This window comes from Cyrtonyx montezumae, unplaced genomic scaffold, assembly GCF_038088225.1.
Source record: "Cyrtonyx montezumae isolate F1298 unplaced genomic scaffold, pur_monq_1.0 scaffold_4, whole genome shotgun sequence".
In the NCBI taxonomy this organism is placed as follows: Eukaryota; Metazoa; Chordata; class Aves; order Galliformes; family Odontophoridae; genus Cyrtonyx; species Cyrtonyx montezumae.
The window spans coordinates 26,736,545-26,751,224 of NW_027072045.1; the positions used below are offsets into that span (position 1 = coordinate 26,736,545).

A 14,680-nucleotide genomic window follows, 5' to 3' on the forward strand; every position below is an offset into this window, starting at 1 on the left:
CTAGCATAAAATACATAAAATCTATGCAAATAAGCTAGCAACTGTGCCAATAGAGAATAAATACTGCTTTCCATCACTAATTTTTGAAAACCAGATTTAAATGGGCATCATATTCCTGTCAGCATTCAGCATCTGAAAAAGATCCCACACAGCCCTCTAAAGATCTTGGGTTTAAACTGTTCTAATAGCACCAATAACACCGTAAGCACCAAAATTCCCTATTACCACCTCTTTTTCTCCTGAGTATTTACTCAATTATATGTGTATTAAAAATAAAACAATTACCAGTAAGTAGCAATAATCTTACTAATTAAATTAAGTCTATGCACACAAACCCTATCTACTGTCCCAACATCCAAGTCTTTCAGTAAGCTTAGAACAACTGTCACGCTCCAATATGACAGAGTGTGACGAGGTTCTTTGATTATGTATATACCCAATGGTGAGATTAAGACACAACGGGTCAAATGTTTGCCCAACCAGTTTATTACCAATACTAGTTGCTTAGGGATATGGGGAAGGGAAGGTGGGCGATAGAAAAGAGATGAAAAGCAAGGAGACTTGGCAGAAAGCAATAGAGATATAATCACCACCATGGATCCAGCTAGGTTTGTAGTAGGCCCGTTGATCTCAGGAACTCCTCAGGTCACCGCAGGGGATGGGAGATGGCAGCAAGCAGGCCTCAGGGTCTGTCCTAAGAGTTTCTCCCCTCAGGGAATTCTCCGTTTTCTCTTCGGGAGTTCTCCTCAAAGATTTTTTCTTTGGGAGTTCTTCTCCAAAGTTCTTTTCTGAAAGTTCTTCTCCAAAATCCTTGGTTCAGTGAAGGCCTTTTATCCCCCATTTCTCAGGTGTTTTTTCCTTTTCTCTTTGTGTGACATGTCTGGCCCAACAGATAAGCCAGCAGCAGATGTCGCCTTCATTGCCATGCAGGAGCATTGTTGCCTTTTTTTGTGGTAGTGAGCTTCTCCAAGCCATACACCCCCGGAAAAGACTATTTGCCCCTATTTCTGCTTATCTTTACAGCCATAAGCAGAGACAATGAGGCATCTTAACACCCATCTAGATAACCAGCAGTTATCAGTCATAGTCTTGTCACCAGAAAAGGCCTTACAAAGCAAGCTTTGAGACAAAAGAAAACAGTTTCTGTCTTTCACAACAACACAGATCATATTCTAGCCATCAATATCCAGCTCTTACTGAACACTCAAGTGATTGCTCAGCATGCCAAATGAAGTGAAGAACCACAGTGCAGCAAAAGAAAGTGAATATTCAATACATACTCTTCTCCTCAGATATATTCCTGTTGCCCGCCTTAGGCAGCTCTCCATTCAGGAATTTGGATCCAGGTTCTTAGCTGTAACACTTCACATGCATCGAGAAGAAAAATCAAATGTATTGTTTGATATTGTTGGGTATTGTTAGCATGAATCTGCCAAGGGTCTCATGTCTGGAGAATGTGGATCTCAGCACTGGGTTGTTTGGTTGTCTTTTTTCCTGCATCTTTTCTTCTCTTTTTCAAAGCACCTTAACATTTTCTTTATGTGCTGAAGAGGTCCCTAAGACATTATTTTGTTTCAGGATAAAGAGAGTAAGAGTGCAAACTGACAGATCAATCACCTAAAACATCTTTTACATTTGACTTATAATGCTCTGTTTGCAAGATGTGCCAGTTAGCCTGAATTTTGCTACTCACAGCTTGGAAGCAAAGGTATCTTAGAGTGCATTACTGCACAGCTTTTTAGTCCCCACAGGACTCCTAAAGAATATGGCATAAGGCCATGCTTATAATTAATTCCACAAATATTTCTGTATTTTTTTTTCTTTTTCCACCACACAGGTGTGAGTAAGAATTAGGCTACAGAGACATCTGCCATACAGTATTGGAACAACAAGCACTCCAGCCAAGTCTGAAACTGAGTGGTGTCAACCACACAAAACTTTATTCATGTTGGATCTAATTCTCCACTGACAAACAGTGACTGTGTGAGCAAAGTTAGATAGGTCTGAAATACAAACCCCTTAGGAACAAGCTAGACATTGTCTGAAGTGACTAGATGAACAAATATATGATGGCCAATGGACCACGAGCCCAAAATATTGCTGTGATTGTAGATTTGGAAGAAGGAAGCTACGTGTATACAAGCAACAGAAAATGACATCTCCAACACCATTATAATGTTAGAATAATCTTATGCTGTAGACAGGCGTGACAGTTTGATACAGTTTAATCCATTTTACTGCTTGCTTCTTAATACCACATTAGTATTAAGGAGTTATCTTTCAGACTGGTGCTTTTGTTCAGTGACAATAGGATAGTATTTTTTTTATTGTTTGGTTGGGTTTTTGTGTTGCTGCTGTTTCAAATGCTATTGAAGATTTATTTTTATTTTTTTTTTTTTTATTTTTGGTCTGTGAAACACATGGTAATTATCGTATCTTCAAGGATCACACATATGAATTGCTGTCAGCTACATCTAAGACAGGGATTAACATTCTGGTTACTGCAATCAGAACAAATAACTGTGTGACTGCTGTTGTCTGTGTATCGGCAAGACTTTCAGTAATAATCCCTCAATGAGCACTTTGACAGCCACTGTATCATTTAAGAGTTCTAATCTCGAATTTAAGAGAAAAGTCAGTTGTTTATACCAACAGCTGCATATATCCAAGCACCAGATTACACTAGTATTCGCAGCCTTACGTTCCACTACCAACACAAGCAGAATTAGAACCAGAGAAGGCTGGGAGTCAGTTCACAGCAGAATACAAGCCCACACTTTCTAAAAACAAAAGATGAAAAAACACTAGTTGTTAGTATGATCACCTGTTCTTCTACCACAAGTATCATCATCATCTGCTATAGTTAGCCAGCTGGAATTGGCACTATGTGTCAAAGCAAGGCAGATGGATATCTCCTGCATGTTCTTCACATACAATACCACTGAAAGTCAGCTTCTCACAATATCTTACAGTTGATATTACAGGACATATTTCTCCTGCCACAGTCTGTTACGCAGCTCAGATACCATCATATTTTGTTGTATTGCAATTATTTTAGTGCTGTGTACCAGGAAGTTCTACTTCCACATTTCATACTGATGTTTGTAATGTGCAATCAGAGCCAACACAAACACCCCCAACGTGCTTTCTATCCGTCTCTTAATTCCCTTCTTCATACTTGGGGACATCTGAGCCAGTGATAGATACGTGCAAAGCTTTTCTGCACAGGATTTGTTCTTGGTTTTAAGAAAAGGATGATTTTAAGAAAAGGATGAGCAACACAGATGATCTTAAGCTTTTGTATTTAAATTCTGCCTCCTAGAATGAGCTGTAGAGTATGCATGCGTACATCAATGTAGGATGAGAAAAAGAACATTTTAAGAGATTTTCTAGGGGAGAATAAGAATACAAATCAGCACTATCCCCCTTCCTTAGTAAATATCCTCACTTTGCCCTCCCCATTTTTTTTTCTTACATGGATAGTCACACTTCATCTATGCCAAAGATTTCCCTGCCTTTTGCTCTCAGGACATTAAATATGAACACTTGAAAGTGGTCTTTTGTTCAGTGTTTTTGTTTGTTTGGCATTGTTTTGGGTTTTTGTGGTAAGGGAAAGCTTAAAATGCAACTCCAGCAAGTTGTATGCTTTCACTATGTTATGCGTGATGCAAAGTTTACCTAGAAACACACTTGAAATGTGATAACAGCTAAATGCATGCAAGATTGACACTGCAATAGATGGAAGCAACATAGGCAACAACCGTTTCTGACCAAATATGGCCAGCAAGTAACCAAGCCACCAAACATTTTAGTTTGGCCCGTACAATTGCTGGAAAACTGTGTCTAAATTGCATCACACATTGCTGTAAATGCAATATATATATATATTGCAACAGAGAGTAGTGACACATTAAACTCTGGACTTTAAGATAATGTTTACCCATATAAACTTATTATAAACTCAATTTATTAAAAGAAGGATGTCACAGCTGCCAGTTTCAGAGCACAACTGCAGCTACATATTAAGTTGCCCAATTTTAAATGTGTCAACGTAAAGCTGTAATGAACAGATCATAAAGAGCCTTGCTTACGTCACATAAATGTGCAGCTGACTATGCCACATCAAGTAGCAAATCTAGCTCGATGCAAACAAAAGGAAGACCAAGCATCTACTTTCTAACAAGCACACAATGGCACTTCAAAGCTCCAGGAGCAGAGACGTCCTAAAGCCTTTCGCTGTTTGACCCAGACACACCCATGAGAATGGAAGAGATGGTGAAAGCCTGCGAGCAGGAGAGCCGGTTTTTACTGCTAAGCACACCAGGAAATGCTTTTATGAGCAGAAAAGGCCAACTTACGTTCCGATGCACTAACTCTCCAGTGTAGCTTTGACACATTCCGAAAGGAAGGGAAGGGAGGGAAGGAAGGAAGAGCTAGCACAGGGGGAAAGTGCATTTTTGTTTTATTGAGCTGCTCCTGACAGATTGATTTGAAAGTCCTTATTGTCTGTCGACATTAAGCCGTCAGCTGATGAAGCGGACAGGACCCTAAAGCCCTGCAAACTTTTGTGTTCTATGTATGCATAAACACACGGCTTAGTTGCTGTAAAAGAGGAGGAAAACCATAAGATAACATTTCAAAGACACCCGAAGCTCTCGATGTCTGCCGGACATTAGAAGCTGCAGTAAAAAGGTTCTGAACGGAGACAGGTAGACATGAATTTGTTATTAACGATGCAACGATAGGGAGAAGGGAATGCCAGAGGAGCCCCGACATCCGACCGCCGAAGACGAACGTCCACGGCCCGCCGAGCTGCGCCAGCCCCCAGCCCACGAGAGCTGACGGGCACGGAGGCGGAGCACGCGAGGACCCAATCGAAGAACCGCCCGGCCCCGGCAGGAGGGCAGTGAGCTGGAGCTGCAGCCGGCGGCGGCGTGCTCTGCCCCAATGGGAGCGTGTTCCCCCATCGCTGTGTCCGGATTGGTTAAAGGGCGGTGGGGCGGGCCTTAGCACGCCCCTTCCCCCAATGCGAAGGCGGCGAGACGTGACAGGCGTTCCGATTAGCCAATTATCGCCGGCGAAGTCTCCTACCCCCTCTCTCCGCAAAATGGCGGCTCCGGCTCCCGCTGCGGCTCCGGCCTCTCCCGCGGCCGCCCCGGCTCCCAGCCCGACGGCGGCTCCCGCTACACCCACGGGCGGCGCGCCCCCCTCCGCCGCGGCTCCCCCGCCCGCCCCGCCCCCAGCCGCGCCGCTGTCCGCCGCGCTCTCGGGGCCGTTCCCCGGCGGCCGCGTGGTGCGGCTGCACCCGGTCGTGCTCGCCTCCATCGTGGACAGCTTCGAGCGGCGCAACGAGGGCGCGGCGCGGGTCATCGGGACGCTGCTGGGTAAGAGCCGCGGCGCCGGGGCCGGGCGGTGAGCCTTCCCCACGCCGCCCCGCTAACCGCTGTCGTCCCCGCAGGCACCGTGGACAAGCACTCGGTGGAGGTCACCAACTGCTTCTCCGTCCCGCACAACGAGTCCGAGGATGAGGTACGGCCACGTGGCGAGGCGGGGGGACGGGGCGCTGGCGGTGGGCACTCCTGCACCCGCTGACTCGGCTCTGTCCCCTTTCCCAGGTTGCCGTTGATATGGAGTTCGCCAAAAACATGTACGAGCTCCACAAAAAGGTGTCTCCCAGCGAGATCATCTTGGGCTGGTAAGTTATCCACAAAAACGCGCCTGAAATTGCTGAAATACATCATTGCAGTCATAGGCTGAGAAACAGAACAGCAGTGAGGTCTTGCGACTCCTGTTGCATCTCTAAAGCGCTGTCATTCAGAACAGGAAGAGATGCTACTGCAGACCAAGCTCTTCTAGATCTAACCAAAAACACTATTATAGGCTAGTGAGTTGGGGAATGCTTTTGTGGAGCTATTAGAATGTAACCACCTGTGATACAACCTGTAAGGTAACTGACTAGAGGGAGAACACAGAAGTACCAAAGGCCTGGTGAGAAATCAGTGATGTTAGCTGAATGTGCAGGTGTTCTCTGATAAAAGGTGGGAGCACTTGCATTAGGAGTGTTACAGGAAAAGAACTTGTCTGTGCATGGATAGCTGGCTTGCTTTGTCTTTTGATGTCCTCTCTGGCCCTATGGAGCAAATCCTGCAAGCACAGAACTCCTGGCTTCCTCAACAACCTCTAATGGCATAGAAGAGTGCAGTTCTCACGACAGTAGCTTTCCTGTCTATGTGGGAAGCTAATTACAGAGCAATTGAAGGAGCTAGAAGAACAAGCCTTTCCTCCTGCACAGAGATGTTTCATTTGTTTAAGACCTACTTTGTTGTAGGTTTGCTTCTGCAGCTCAGTGCTTGGACACTAGGATTTTAGAATACCAACCTGTTAAAGACCAACAGATGCTGGACATTTGAACATTAGAAAAGTGATCTTTCAACATTTGCTTTTTTCAAGGTATGCAACAGGTCATGACATCACAGAACATTCTGTCTTGATCCACGAGTACTACAGCCGGGAAGCTCACAATCCCATCCACCTCACTGTGGACACGAGTCTCCAGAATTCACGCATGAGCATTAAAGCCTATGTCAGGTACTCTGGGACAGGGACTATCTGAATTACTAACAGCTATCATATCAGGATAGTAAGAAACAGTAGGCTACACTGTCCCATTTTGGACAGTATTGTGCCATAGCTGAATCACAACTGTGAGCCAGAGATCAGAGCATTCTTCCCACCAGAATGTCTTGACCATTGTACATAAGTTGAAAGCCTTAACCTTTCATAAAGCTCAGCAGTTTACTTATGCAGATCATAGTATTACTGCAGTCAGAACATTATTGAATGAGCATCTTCTTGGTCAGTCTTTCTTCCCTTCCCCTCCACTTACATTAAATATAGAGAAATAAAACTATTCTACTTCACCTCACTGTTCTTCCCAGTTGTTGCTGGAGAGTTCTCCTTCCAGGATAAAGCCCCAGTCTTTGCAGCAGAAATCGTGCTGTTTCCCGACTGCATCTTCAAAAATGAAGCTGTTCTGCAACATCTTGCATACTGAAAGCATAAATGAACTTCAGATAGAATCATTTGAGTTAAAATGGACCTTGAAAGGTCACCTAAACCAACTGCCCTGCAATGAACAGGGGCACCTACAGCTTGATCATGTTGCTCAGAACCCTATCCAGCCTGTCCTTAAAGGTCTTCAGGGATGGGACATCTACCACCTCTCTGGGCAACCTGTGCCAGTGCCTCTCCACCCTTACTGTGAAATAATTCTTAGGTCTATAAGGTGAATACCCTGAACGAATAGTACCCACACAATATCATGAAGATGGACAATATATTTTTGGATGCATTATCTAAATGGTATAAAGACACCTGATAAATTAGGAAGGGCTCACCTGTCACTGAAGGTCAAGGCTCATATGGAACTCCACACAGGCGGGATCTCCAACAAGAGATCCTTCCCCAGTGGTGGTCAGCCCCTAAATGGGGTCTGGGAGAGGTGGGGCCAGACTCCACCCCTTCTGGTCACACAGGTACATTGCCTTCACCTGTGCTCCTGCAGCTGACTCAGAGCTCACTTCAGGTGATCAATCAGTGGTTCAGGCCGTGATTCAACAGTTCCCATACACGGTCCAATCTAAATCTCCCCTTCTTTAGTTGGAAACCATTTCCCCTTGTCCTATCACAATAGACCCTGATAAAGAATCTGTCCCCTTCCTTCGTATAGCACCCCTACAGAGACTGAAAGGCTGCTATCAAGCCTGCCCTCAAAGCCTTCTCTTCTCCAGGCTGAACAGCCCTAGCACTCTCAGCCTGTCCTCATAGGAGAGATGTTCCATCCCTTGGATCATTTTTCTGGCCCTCCTCTGGATGTGCTTTAATAGCTCCACATCTCTTTTGTATGGAGGATTCCACATGCAGTACTCACACTGAAGCCTCACCAGCACAGAGCAGAGGGGCAGGATAACCTCCCTCACCCTTCCAGCCACACTTCTTTTGAAGCAGCCTAGCACATGGTTGGCTTTCTGGGCTGTGAGGGCACATTGCTGGCTCATGTCCAGCTTACCATCCACCAGTACTCCAGGTCCTTTTAGGCCAGGCTGTGTTCCATTCATACATCCCCCAGGTTATACTGATAGCAGGATATGTCACGACCCAGGTGTAAGACTTTGCACTTGGATTTATTGAACCTCATGAGGTTTATCTGGGCCCACTGCTTAAGCCTGCGTCGGTCTCTTTGAATCACATTGCACACCAAGAAGACAGTACTTAACTCATCGTGCCCCCATGCTGATAAATGTCAGACCAGCTAGGAGTATTTTTGGATGAAAATGTGCAGTTAATAATATTCCTGTATTGATTATCTGTCCTTGGTTGTACAGGGTCTTGATATTGCTGATTTTGGTGAGAATGAATAACCTACTCATGTTCACACTCCAGTGCTAGTAGAGATCATTGAGTTGGAAAGAAATTACTTCCTTTCAAATATGTCCATACTGAATTTATGTATTATTTTCCTAGTGCCCCAATGGGAGTCCCTGGTAAAACTATGGGCGTGATGTTCACACCACTGACGGTGAAGTATGTTTATTACGATACAGAGCGGATAGGAGGTGAATGCTTTCTTCCTATTTTGGTTCTAAACATTGTTGTGATGCTTTTCAAATGCTATTTGTTTATTAATCCTGGTAAAATTACCACTCTGTGGAGAATTAAACCGTCTCACTGAACCTGATGCTACCCTAAAAAATCTTCAAGTTAAAGATGTAATCTGCTTTCTGTGTCAGTCGAATTTCTCACTGATCCTAGTTTTGCTTTCAGTGGATCTCATCATGAAGACCTGCTTTAGCCCTAATCGAGTGATCGGCTTGTCCAGTGACTTACAGCAGGTGGGGTCAGCCTCGGCCAGGATTCAGGACACCCTGGGTATGGTGCTACAGTATGCAGAGGATGTATTGGTAAGGCAGACTTCTTATGAGACTGAAGATGTTTGATCTGAGATTATGCATCTTGGTTTTATTAGTTTTTTACTGAGTTTTTCTCATGGTGCTGTGTGTTTCTGATGCGTAGTCTGGCAAAGTGGCTGCTGACAACACTGTTGGGCGTTTCCTGATGGACCTTATTAACCAGGTGCCAAAGATTTCACCAGAGGACTTTGAGACAATGTTGAACAGCAATATTAATGTAAGTTAATTGTCTTATTTCTAATTGCATTTCCAGCTATTTTGACAATATCGTACAAACACCATTTTGTTTATGAACAAAACTACCTTTACTTACCAACATGGTCATAAAAAATACAGTGCTTTCATATCTCTAATTTTATGTTTTAAGAGCTGAAGGTGGATAAGGGATTTCAATTTCATCATAATTGAAAACAAAATGAGAAAATTACTTTAAAAACACTTAAGAATTGTGCAAGTCATCTGAAAGGCAGCACAGATTCTTCTTTTAGGGTGCTCGGAAAATATGAATTACCAATCTTAATGCAATATAGATTTTAAGGATAGCTGGTGACTTTCCCTGCTCTCTTTGCCTGACCTGAAGTTCTGTCTCACGTCAAAATAATTCAGAGCACAAACAAGGTTTTATTGTGCTACCTCATTTCTGTAACAGATCTTTAGAAAGCTAAAGTTTCTGAATCTGTTATTTGCCCGTAGTCTGCAAGACCACAACTAATTTTTAATTTTGCTTACAACCCTTTGACTCTCCTGGTTAATATCACCAAACTTGAAGTTAAAATTTCACAAGTGCTGTTTCATGTTCCAGGAATACCAACACTTTCTTCCTGTGTGGGAAGCATTCCTCAGGGTAGGACGCTCAGGACTAACAATAGTTCCAGTAGCTGATTGTAAAATGCTTTACAGGCGTTAAAAATTCACATCTCCATAACAGGTCTCATCTTTGTTAATATTTCTGATCACTGTTTTTTTCTTTTTTTTCCCTCAGGACCTTCTGATGGTAACCTACTTGGCAAACCTCACACAGTCACAGATAGCTCTCAATGAAAAACTTCTGAGTTTATAAAGAAACTTCTGCCACCTTTCACTTCTAAGAGCCTCAAGAGTGAGAAGATGTACACTTTTGTGGTGGTGTTACAAATTTCATTGGACCTTAACTTAATTACCTAAACAACTTGGTTTACATCTTCATTTCTACTTCCTTGGAAAATCCCTGACATGGCTTAGGAAATGAATAGGAACTCCTGCAGTTTGAATGAGCCCAGTATTTTAAAATGGAATAAGTGAATCTTTTGTCTTCTGGGTTTTTCAACTTATATAATAGAATTACAGCTTTAATGTAAGAAATTATTTGAAATAAAGTTCAGTTGTATTGGCAAGAATACCTTCCGTCCAGAAGACTGTTCTCATTTACTGTATAATGAATCCTCTTTTGAAAGAATCAGGAAAGGAAACTAGAGGGGATGCAAGTCATCTCAAATTTGGCAGCTTTCTTTGCATTTTTCCCTGAAGTTTTAAACCACACAGAGCGTGGCATCTTACATTGCACATAATACACTTTTCCATGGGGGATCTATGTGACGGGCACTGGGCTATAACTGGTGCTGTGTGTATGGCCTTCTTTGATGAGGTATGAAGCAGCAAATTTCATTCACACTGGGGTATTAGTTCTATGCATATCTGATCCTTCGGGAAAGGAAATAAAATAGAATGGAATTACACCATCATAAAGAGGGGATTCAGAGTATTAAACAAGCAACTAAGTTAGTGGTTAAAAGAGCTTGAAAAGCATTCCTACTGAAGTTCTTGTGTTTGGAAAAGAAGAAAACTTACAGCAAAAATTCAGTGAATTTTTGCGGTTAAAATTTAGATATTATCAAATAGGGATTTTCTGTTTCATAATGAATTTCAGCTGAACGAAAGCCAATTCAAATTGCAGCTGCTTACAGTCTCAGCTGGTAATATGACCTTTGGAAGTCTGTTCAGCTGTACTGAGGAGGTTTTCTCTAATAGTAGTATTACCATCCCTCTCCTACAACATTTATGCTTATGTTCTAATAACCATTTCTGACACTTTCACACACGTCTGTTTTGATAAATAAACTGAAAATGTCACAGAGGAGCTGGCAAAGCCAGCATTCCTCCCAAATGCCTTTGTGCAAGACTTGCCAGATCAATCCAAGAATGAGAGGCAGCTTACATATCTTTAAATTCTGTACTAGTTGTTCCAATGCAGGGAATTCCATGAGCTGTTCAGTGCTAAATCCTAAGTTCTGATTGCAAGGGCAAGGTGTGTAAAAACTGAAGGCACAGCAAAGATTTCTCATCTCTGAAAGTTATTTATGAGCATTAAACATGTTGAAGCTCAGCTCTAATGTTTTATTTCCTCTTCTTTAAATTTAATTTCAAACGGTAGCTGCTTAACTTAGATTTTCAGGCCATGTTCTTTTTAAAATAAGCCTTGGAATAGATGAGCAGCAAAGCTGGATAAGCCTTTCTCAACTACTGCAATAAGCAGAGGGAAGAAAAGAAGCATAATATTCTTCCCCTCATTTTATAGTAAACTCGCTAATCTCAGGAAAATTAATATGTGAGAAGAAAGATCTAAAGTAGAAAGATTAAAAGTGAAATAGCTTAGAAAGCTGCTTTGCACAAAATGTGAAGTTCTGAGGTTTGTGACCATGATTATAGAAAATGTAATGTGCAGTTTACCAGTCCTTTATAAATACCTGAAGGCTAATGATGAAGTGTTATGACTGACAGAGGTTATGTCTTCCTGAGCAGAAAGATGTACTGCAAAGTGGAGGTGTCAGAAAAGCCCACAGTCCATAGGCTGACTTGTACGGTAGACAGCACAGTAACAAATAACATCGAAGTGAAGTAGAAAAGTAAAAGTTGCCCTCAAAAACCATACATTTGATGTGGTATGTTACTGGATGGTACATTGTAAACCCCTCTTTGACACAAGAGTCTTCAGTGGCCACCCTTGTGAAAGACAATGTTGTGAGCAAATTGTAGCATAGTGTATCATTTCACTTGGCTGTAAACCCCAGGTTGTATCATTACTTAGGAGGCTGAAGAAGTGGACGTGCCTTCTCTGGATGAAAATCTAGACAGGAAATCCTAAAGTCTTTCTATCAATTCACTTTATGGAATCCCATATCTAAAAACTTGAATTGCTTAGGAAATCTGGTGGGGAAAGCTTGGGAGTTTCACCGAGGATTTCAAGCTCTAATTTGCTATTATTTATACATCACTGAGATCTTGGACCTTGTTCCTTTTTTGTTCATTTGTTTAGGATTCAACACTCCAAACAGCTTTGCTGAAGTCTGGCTTTTAAGAGTCTGATTTAACCATTTTTAAATAGTCCAGATCGTTATACAGGTATGCTTCTATGTACTGCATGTATTGTGTTTAATTACATTAATGCCATTCTGGTTTAGACGGAGCTGATCCTGAGTTCTTACCTGAGCATGAAATTCTCCTTGAAAATATTTTTTCCTCAACATACATAATACTCAGAGAAGAATTTACCATTACAACTGGTACCCGTGTTCTCCTTGGGTATACTGTGTGCTCAGAAAAGTTAGAGAAACACATAAAACCAGCCCACCTTGCTGCCTCAGACCTTCTCAGGCATGGAATCTAAGTCAGCTGCAACAAAGGGATGGAGTTTCAACAAAGCATCTCTTGGCAGTATGATGGGGCAAGGCAACCTTTTGTTCACTTTGCTTTTGCTGAGCATGGAAACCTCTGACAACCTGCAGACCAATAAGCATAATGACATGACATCATGCTTTGTTCTGACAGCTTCCTAGAGTAATAAAACTGCTTGTTTGCCTCTTTGAGCAAGAGAATATAAGATCCACAAGCACATGGGAGTTCTCTGTGTTTCTTACCAAAACCAGTACTTGCAGGATGAACTTTGTTAACTAGAAATACCTTCCTAAAATTGTGGGAGCATTTCTTCGCCGATTATGCTTTTAACAATAGAACGTCAGGCTGTGTACCACAATGAAAATTGGAGGTATGTCATTAGTTAGCTTTCCTGTATGCTCTGGTGTGCTGCAAGGTGTCTGTAGATTAGATTAAGGTCTAAAGAGAGCCCTTGCAGACTGCATCGTGCTAGTGTTAATTTGCTAGCTAAGCTAAAAAGCAATTGAAATTTGACATTCCAAATTCATGTGACTGAACAGAAGAGTTAATGCTATGTGTTTCTCTGGGTTCCAAAACAAGTTTGTCTTGCGAGTTTTGGTACATTTAATAGCCACTGTGTTGTTGCCATCTTCTCTGGCTCCCTGTATCCACTAACTTTACCATAGGAGGAGCTTCCTGAATCACAAATCCAGTTCTTTCCTGCCTTGACCAAACATATCTTGATCTGTTTTAAATACACCTAAATATATCTCCATTGTCCTCAGTGAAGTTTGTTTAATGTTCTTCCTGGTATTTTTACACTGTTACAGATAACAATCATACAGCAGCCTTTGTTTTGCCACACTAAACATATTAAGCTGTATCTTCTCTGCTGCTGCTTTGATCACCTAGCTGCCCATTTTAAACCTCATTTCAGTCTTTCTTATTGATAGAGACTTGTATCAGCGTGTAGATCAATGGGTATAAGAACACACTAATACTTTCCTATCATAAATTGCTTGTTTGCCTCTTGGTGTCTGTCATTTACTGTGACTGAGCACCATCCTAATCACCACTGTTGTCATTTGAACTCCAAGTTACCAGGGAAATTATGAATTTAAATGCATGACCTGGCATTACGACAGCTTTTAATTAGAAAATCTAGATGTTATAATGATCTCCCTGTTTCTCCTGGTTTGAATTGCTCCCAGTACTGGTGACACTTCAGTTTCACTGGCACTTATTCCTTGTTCCTAAATTTTGTGCTATTCTCAGACAAGAAAAACTTGGAACTAATTCCAAGCCAACTTAGCTGAATTCTACGAATGCCCTTTCCAACAAGGCTTTTGTGCCTACTTTCAAGTTTGTTATCCTCAGTCATGCTAATTCACGTCTTCTCTATTTTAATTATGGGTTCTTGTCAAGTCCTCCGTGGATATTCAAGCGTCATCTTCATCTGCCGAGTCCTGTGATTCACCTTTGACATGACCAACAACTTTGTTTGGAAAGTGGAAATAAGACTAAATCTTCTGTATTGTTGAGAATAACAAACAAAATTTGCTACTTGCAATTGGATACTTAAAATCCTTGCTGCTAGAAGTACAATTTCATTTGCTGATTATTTCAGAATACTGGGATGAAGGTCACTAAGTCTGAATTGTTAGCTGAATCGGTTAAGTTTCTTGGCAGACAGTTAAGTCTGCTGCAAAGAGGAAGTAATGTTTTGGTGTATGATTTTGTGAACATATGACATCTATTAGTAACTGGTATGGGCAGTTCCAATCTTAAGGATCGTCATTGAAGACAGTTGTTGCACACACTGCCCTTTCAAGTACTCTAGCAGAACAACCTGCTGCTGTCCTTGCACTCTGAGTAAGGATGAAGTGTGGTTTTAGTGTGGTTCCACCCAGCAAAACTAGAGACTCTGATGACAGCCCTGAGGCTTCGGTGAAACCCTCATGTTTGGACTACAGTGGGTGGAGCCCTGACATGACTCACGGGGTAGTAACTCTCATTTGAGCAGCTAACCAAACACATCTCTTTCTGAAGTGAACTGCGCTTGCTCTGCTCCCTGTTCTTAG

The 14,680-nt window shown here is 42.1% G+C and overlaps 1 protein-coding gene and 1 long non-coding RNA gene across 2 annotated transcripts; one reads left to right on the forward strand and one right to left on the reverse strand.

Annotated features, from left to right (window-relative positions):
- Positions 1-5,100: 5,100 nt before the first annotated feature.
- Positions 5,101-10,347, forward strand: EIF3F (eukaryotic translation initiation factor 3 subunit F). Its single transcript, XM_065746827.1, has 8 exons — positions 5,101-5,384; positions 5,459-5,529; positions 5,616-5,695; positions 6,451-6,588; positions 8,524-8,615; positions 8,824-8,960; positions 9,073-9,186; positions 9,952-10,347. The coding sequence occupies exons 1-8, from the start codon at positions 5,108-5,110 to the stop codon at positions 10,027-10,029; spliced, it is 987 nt and encodes a 328-aa protein (XP_065602899.1). The 5' UTR covers positions 5,101-5,107; the 3' UTR covers positions 10,030-10,347.
- Positions 5,802-12,744, reverse strand: LOC136055159 (uncharacterized). The gene is made up of 3 exons (XR_010622809.1): positions 12,577-12,744; positions 6,927-7,050; positions 5,802-5,847 (listed from the first exon to the last, which is right to left on the reverse strand). It is a non-coding gene; the product is annotated as an uncharacterized LOC136055159 (long non-coding RNA).
- Between the last annotated feature and the right edge of the window lie 1,936 nt (positions 12,745-14,680).

Coding starts and splice junctions, on each gene's coding strand:
- EIF3F (XM_065746827.1), top strand. CDS start 5,108: ATGGCGGCTCCGGCTCCCGCTGCGGCTCCGGCCTCTCCCGCGGCCGCC. Junction 8,961..9,072: donor AGTATGCAGAGGATGTATTG/GTAAGGCAGACT, acceptor TCTGATGCGTAG/TCTGGCAAAGTGGCTGCTGA. Junction 9,187..9,951: donor TGTTGAACAGCAATATTAAT/GTAAGTTAATTG, acceptor TTTTTCCCTCAG/GACCTTCTGATGGTAACCTA.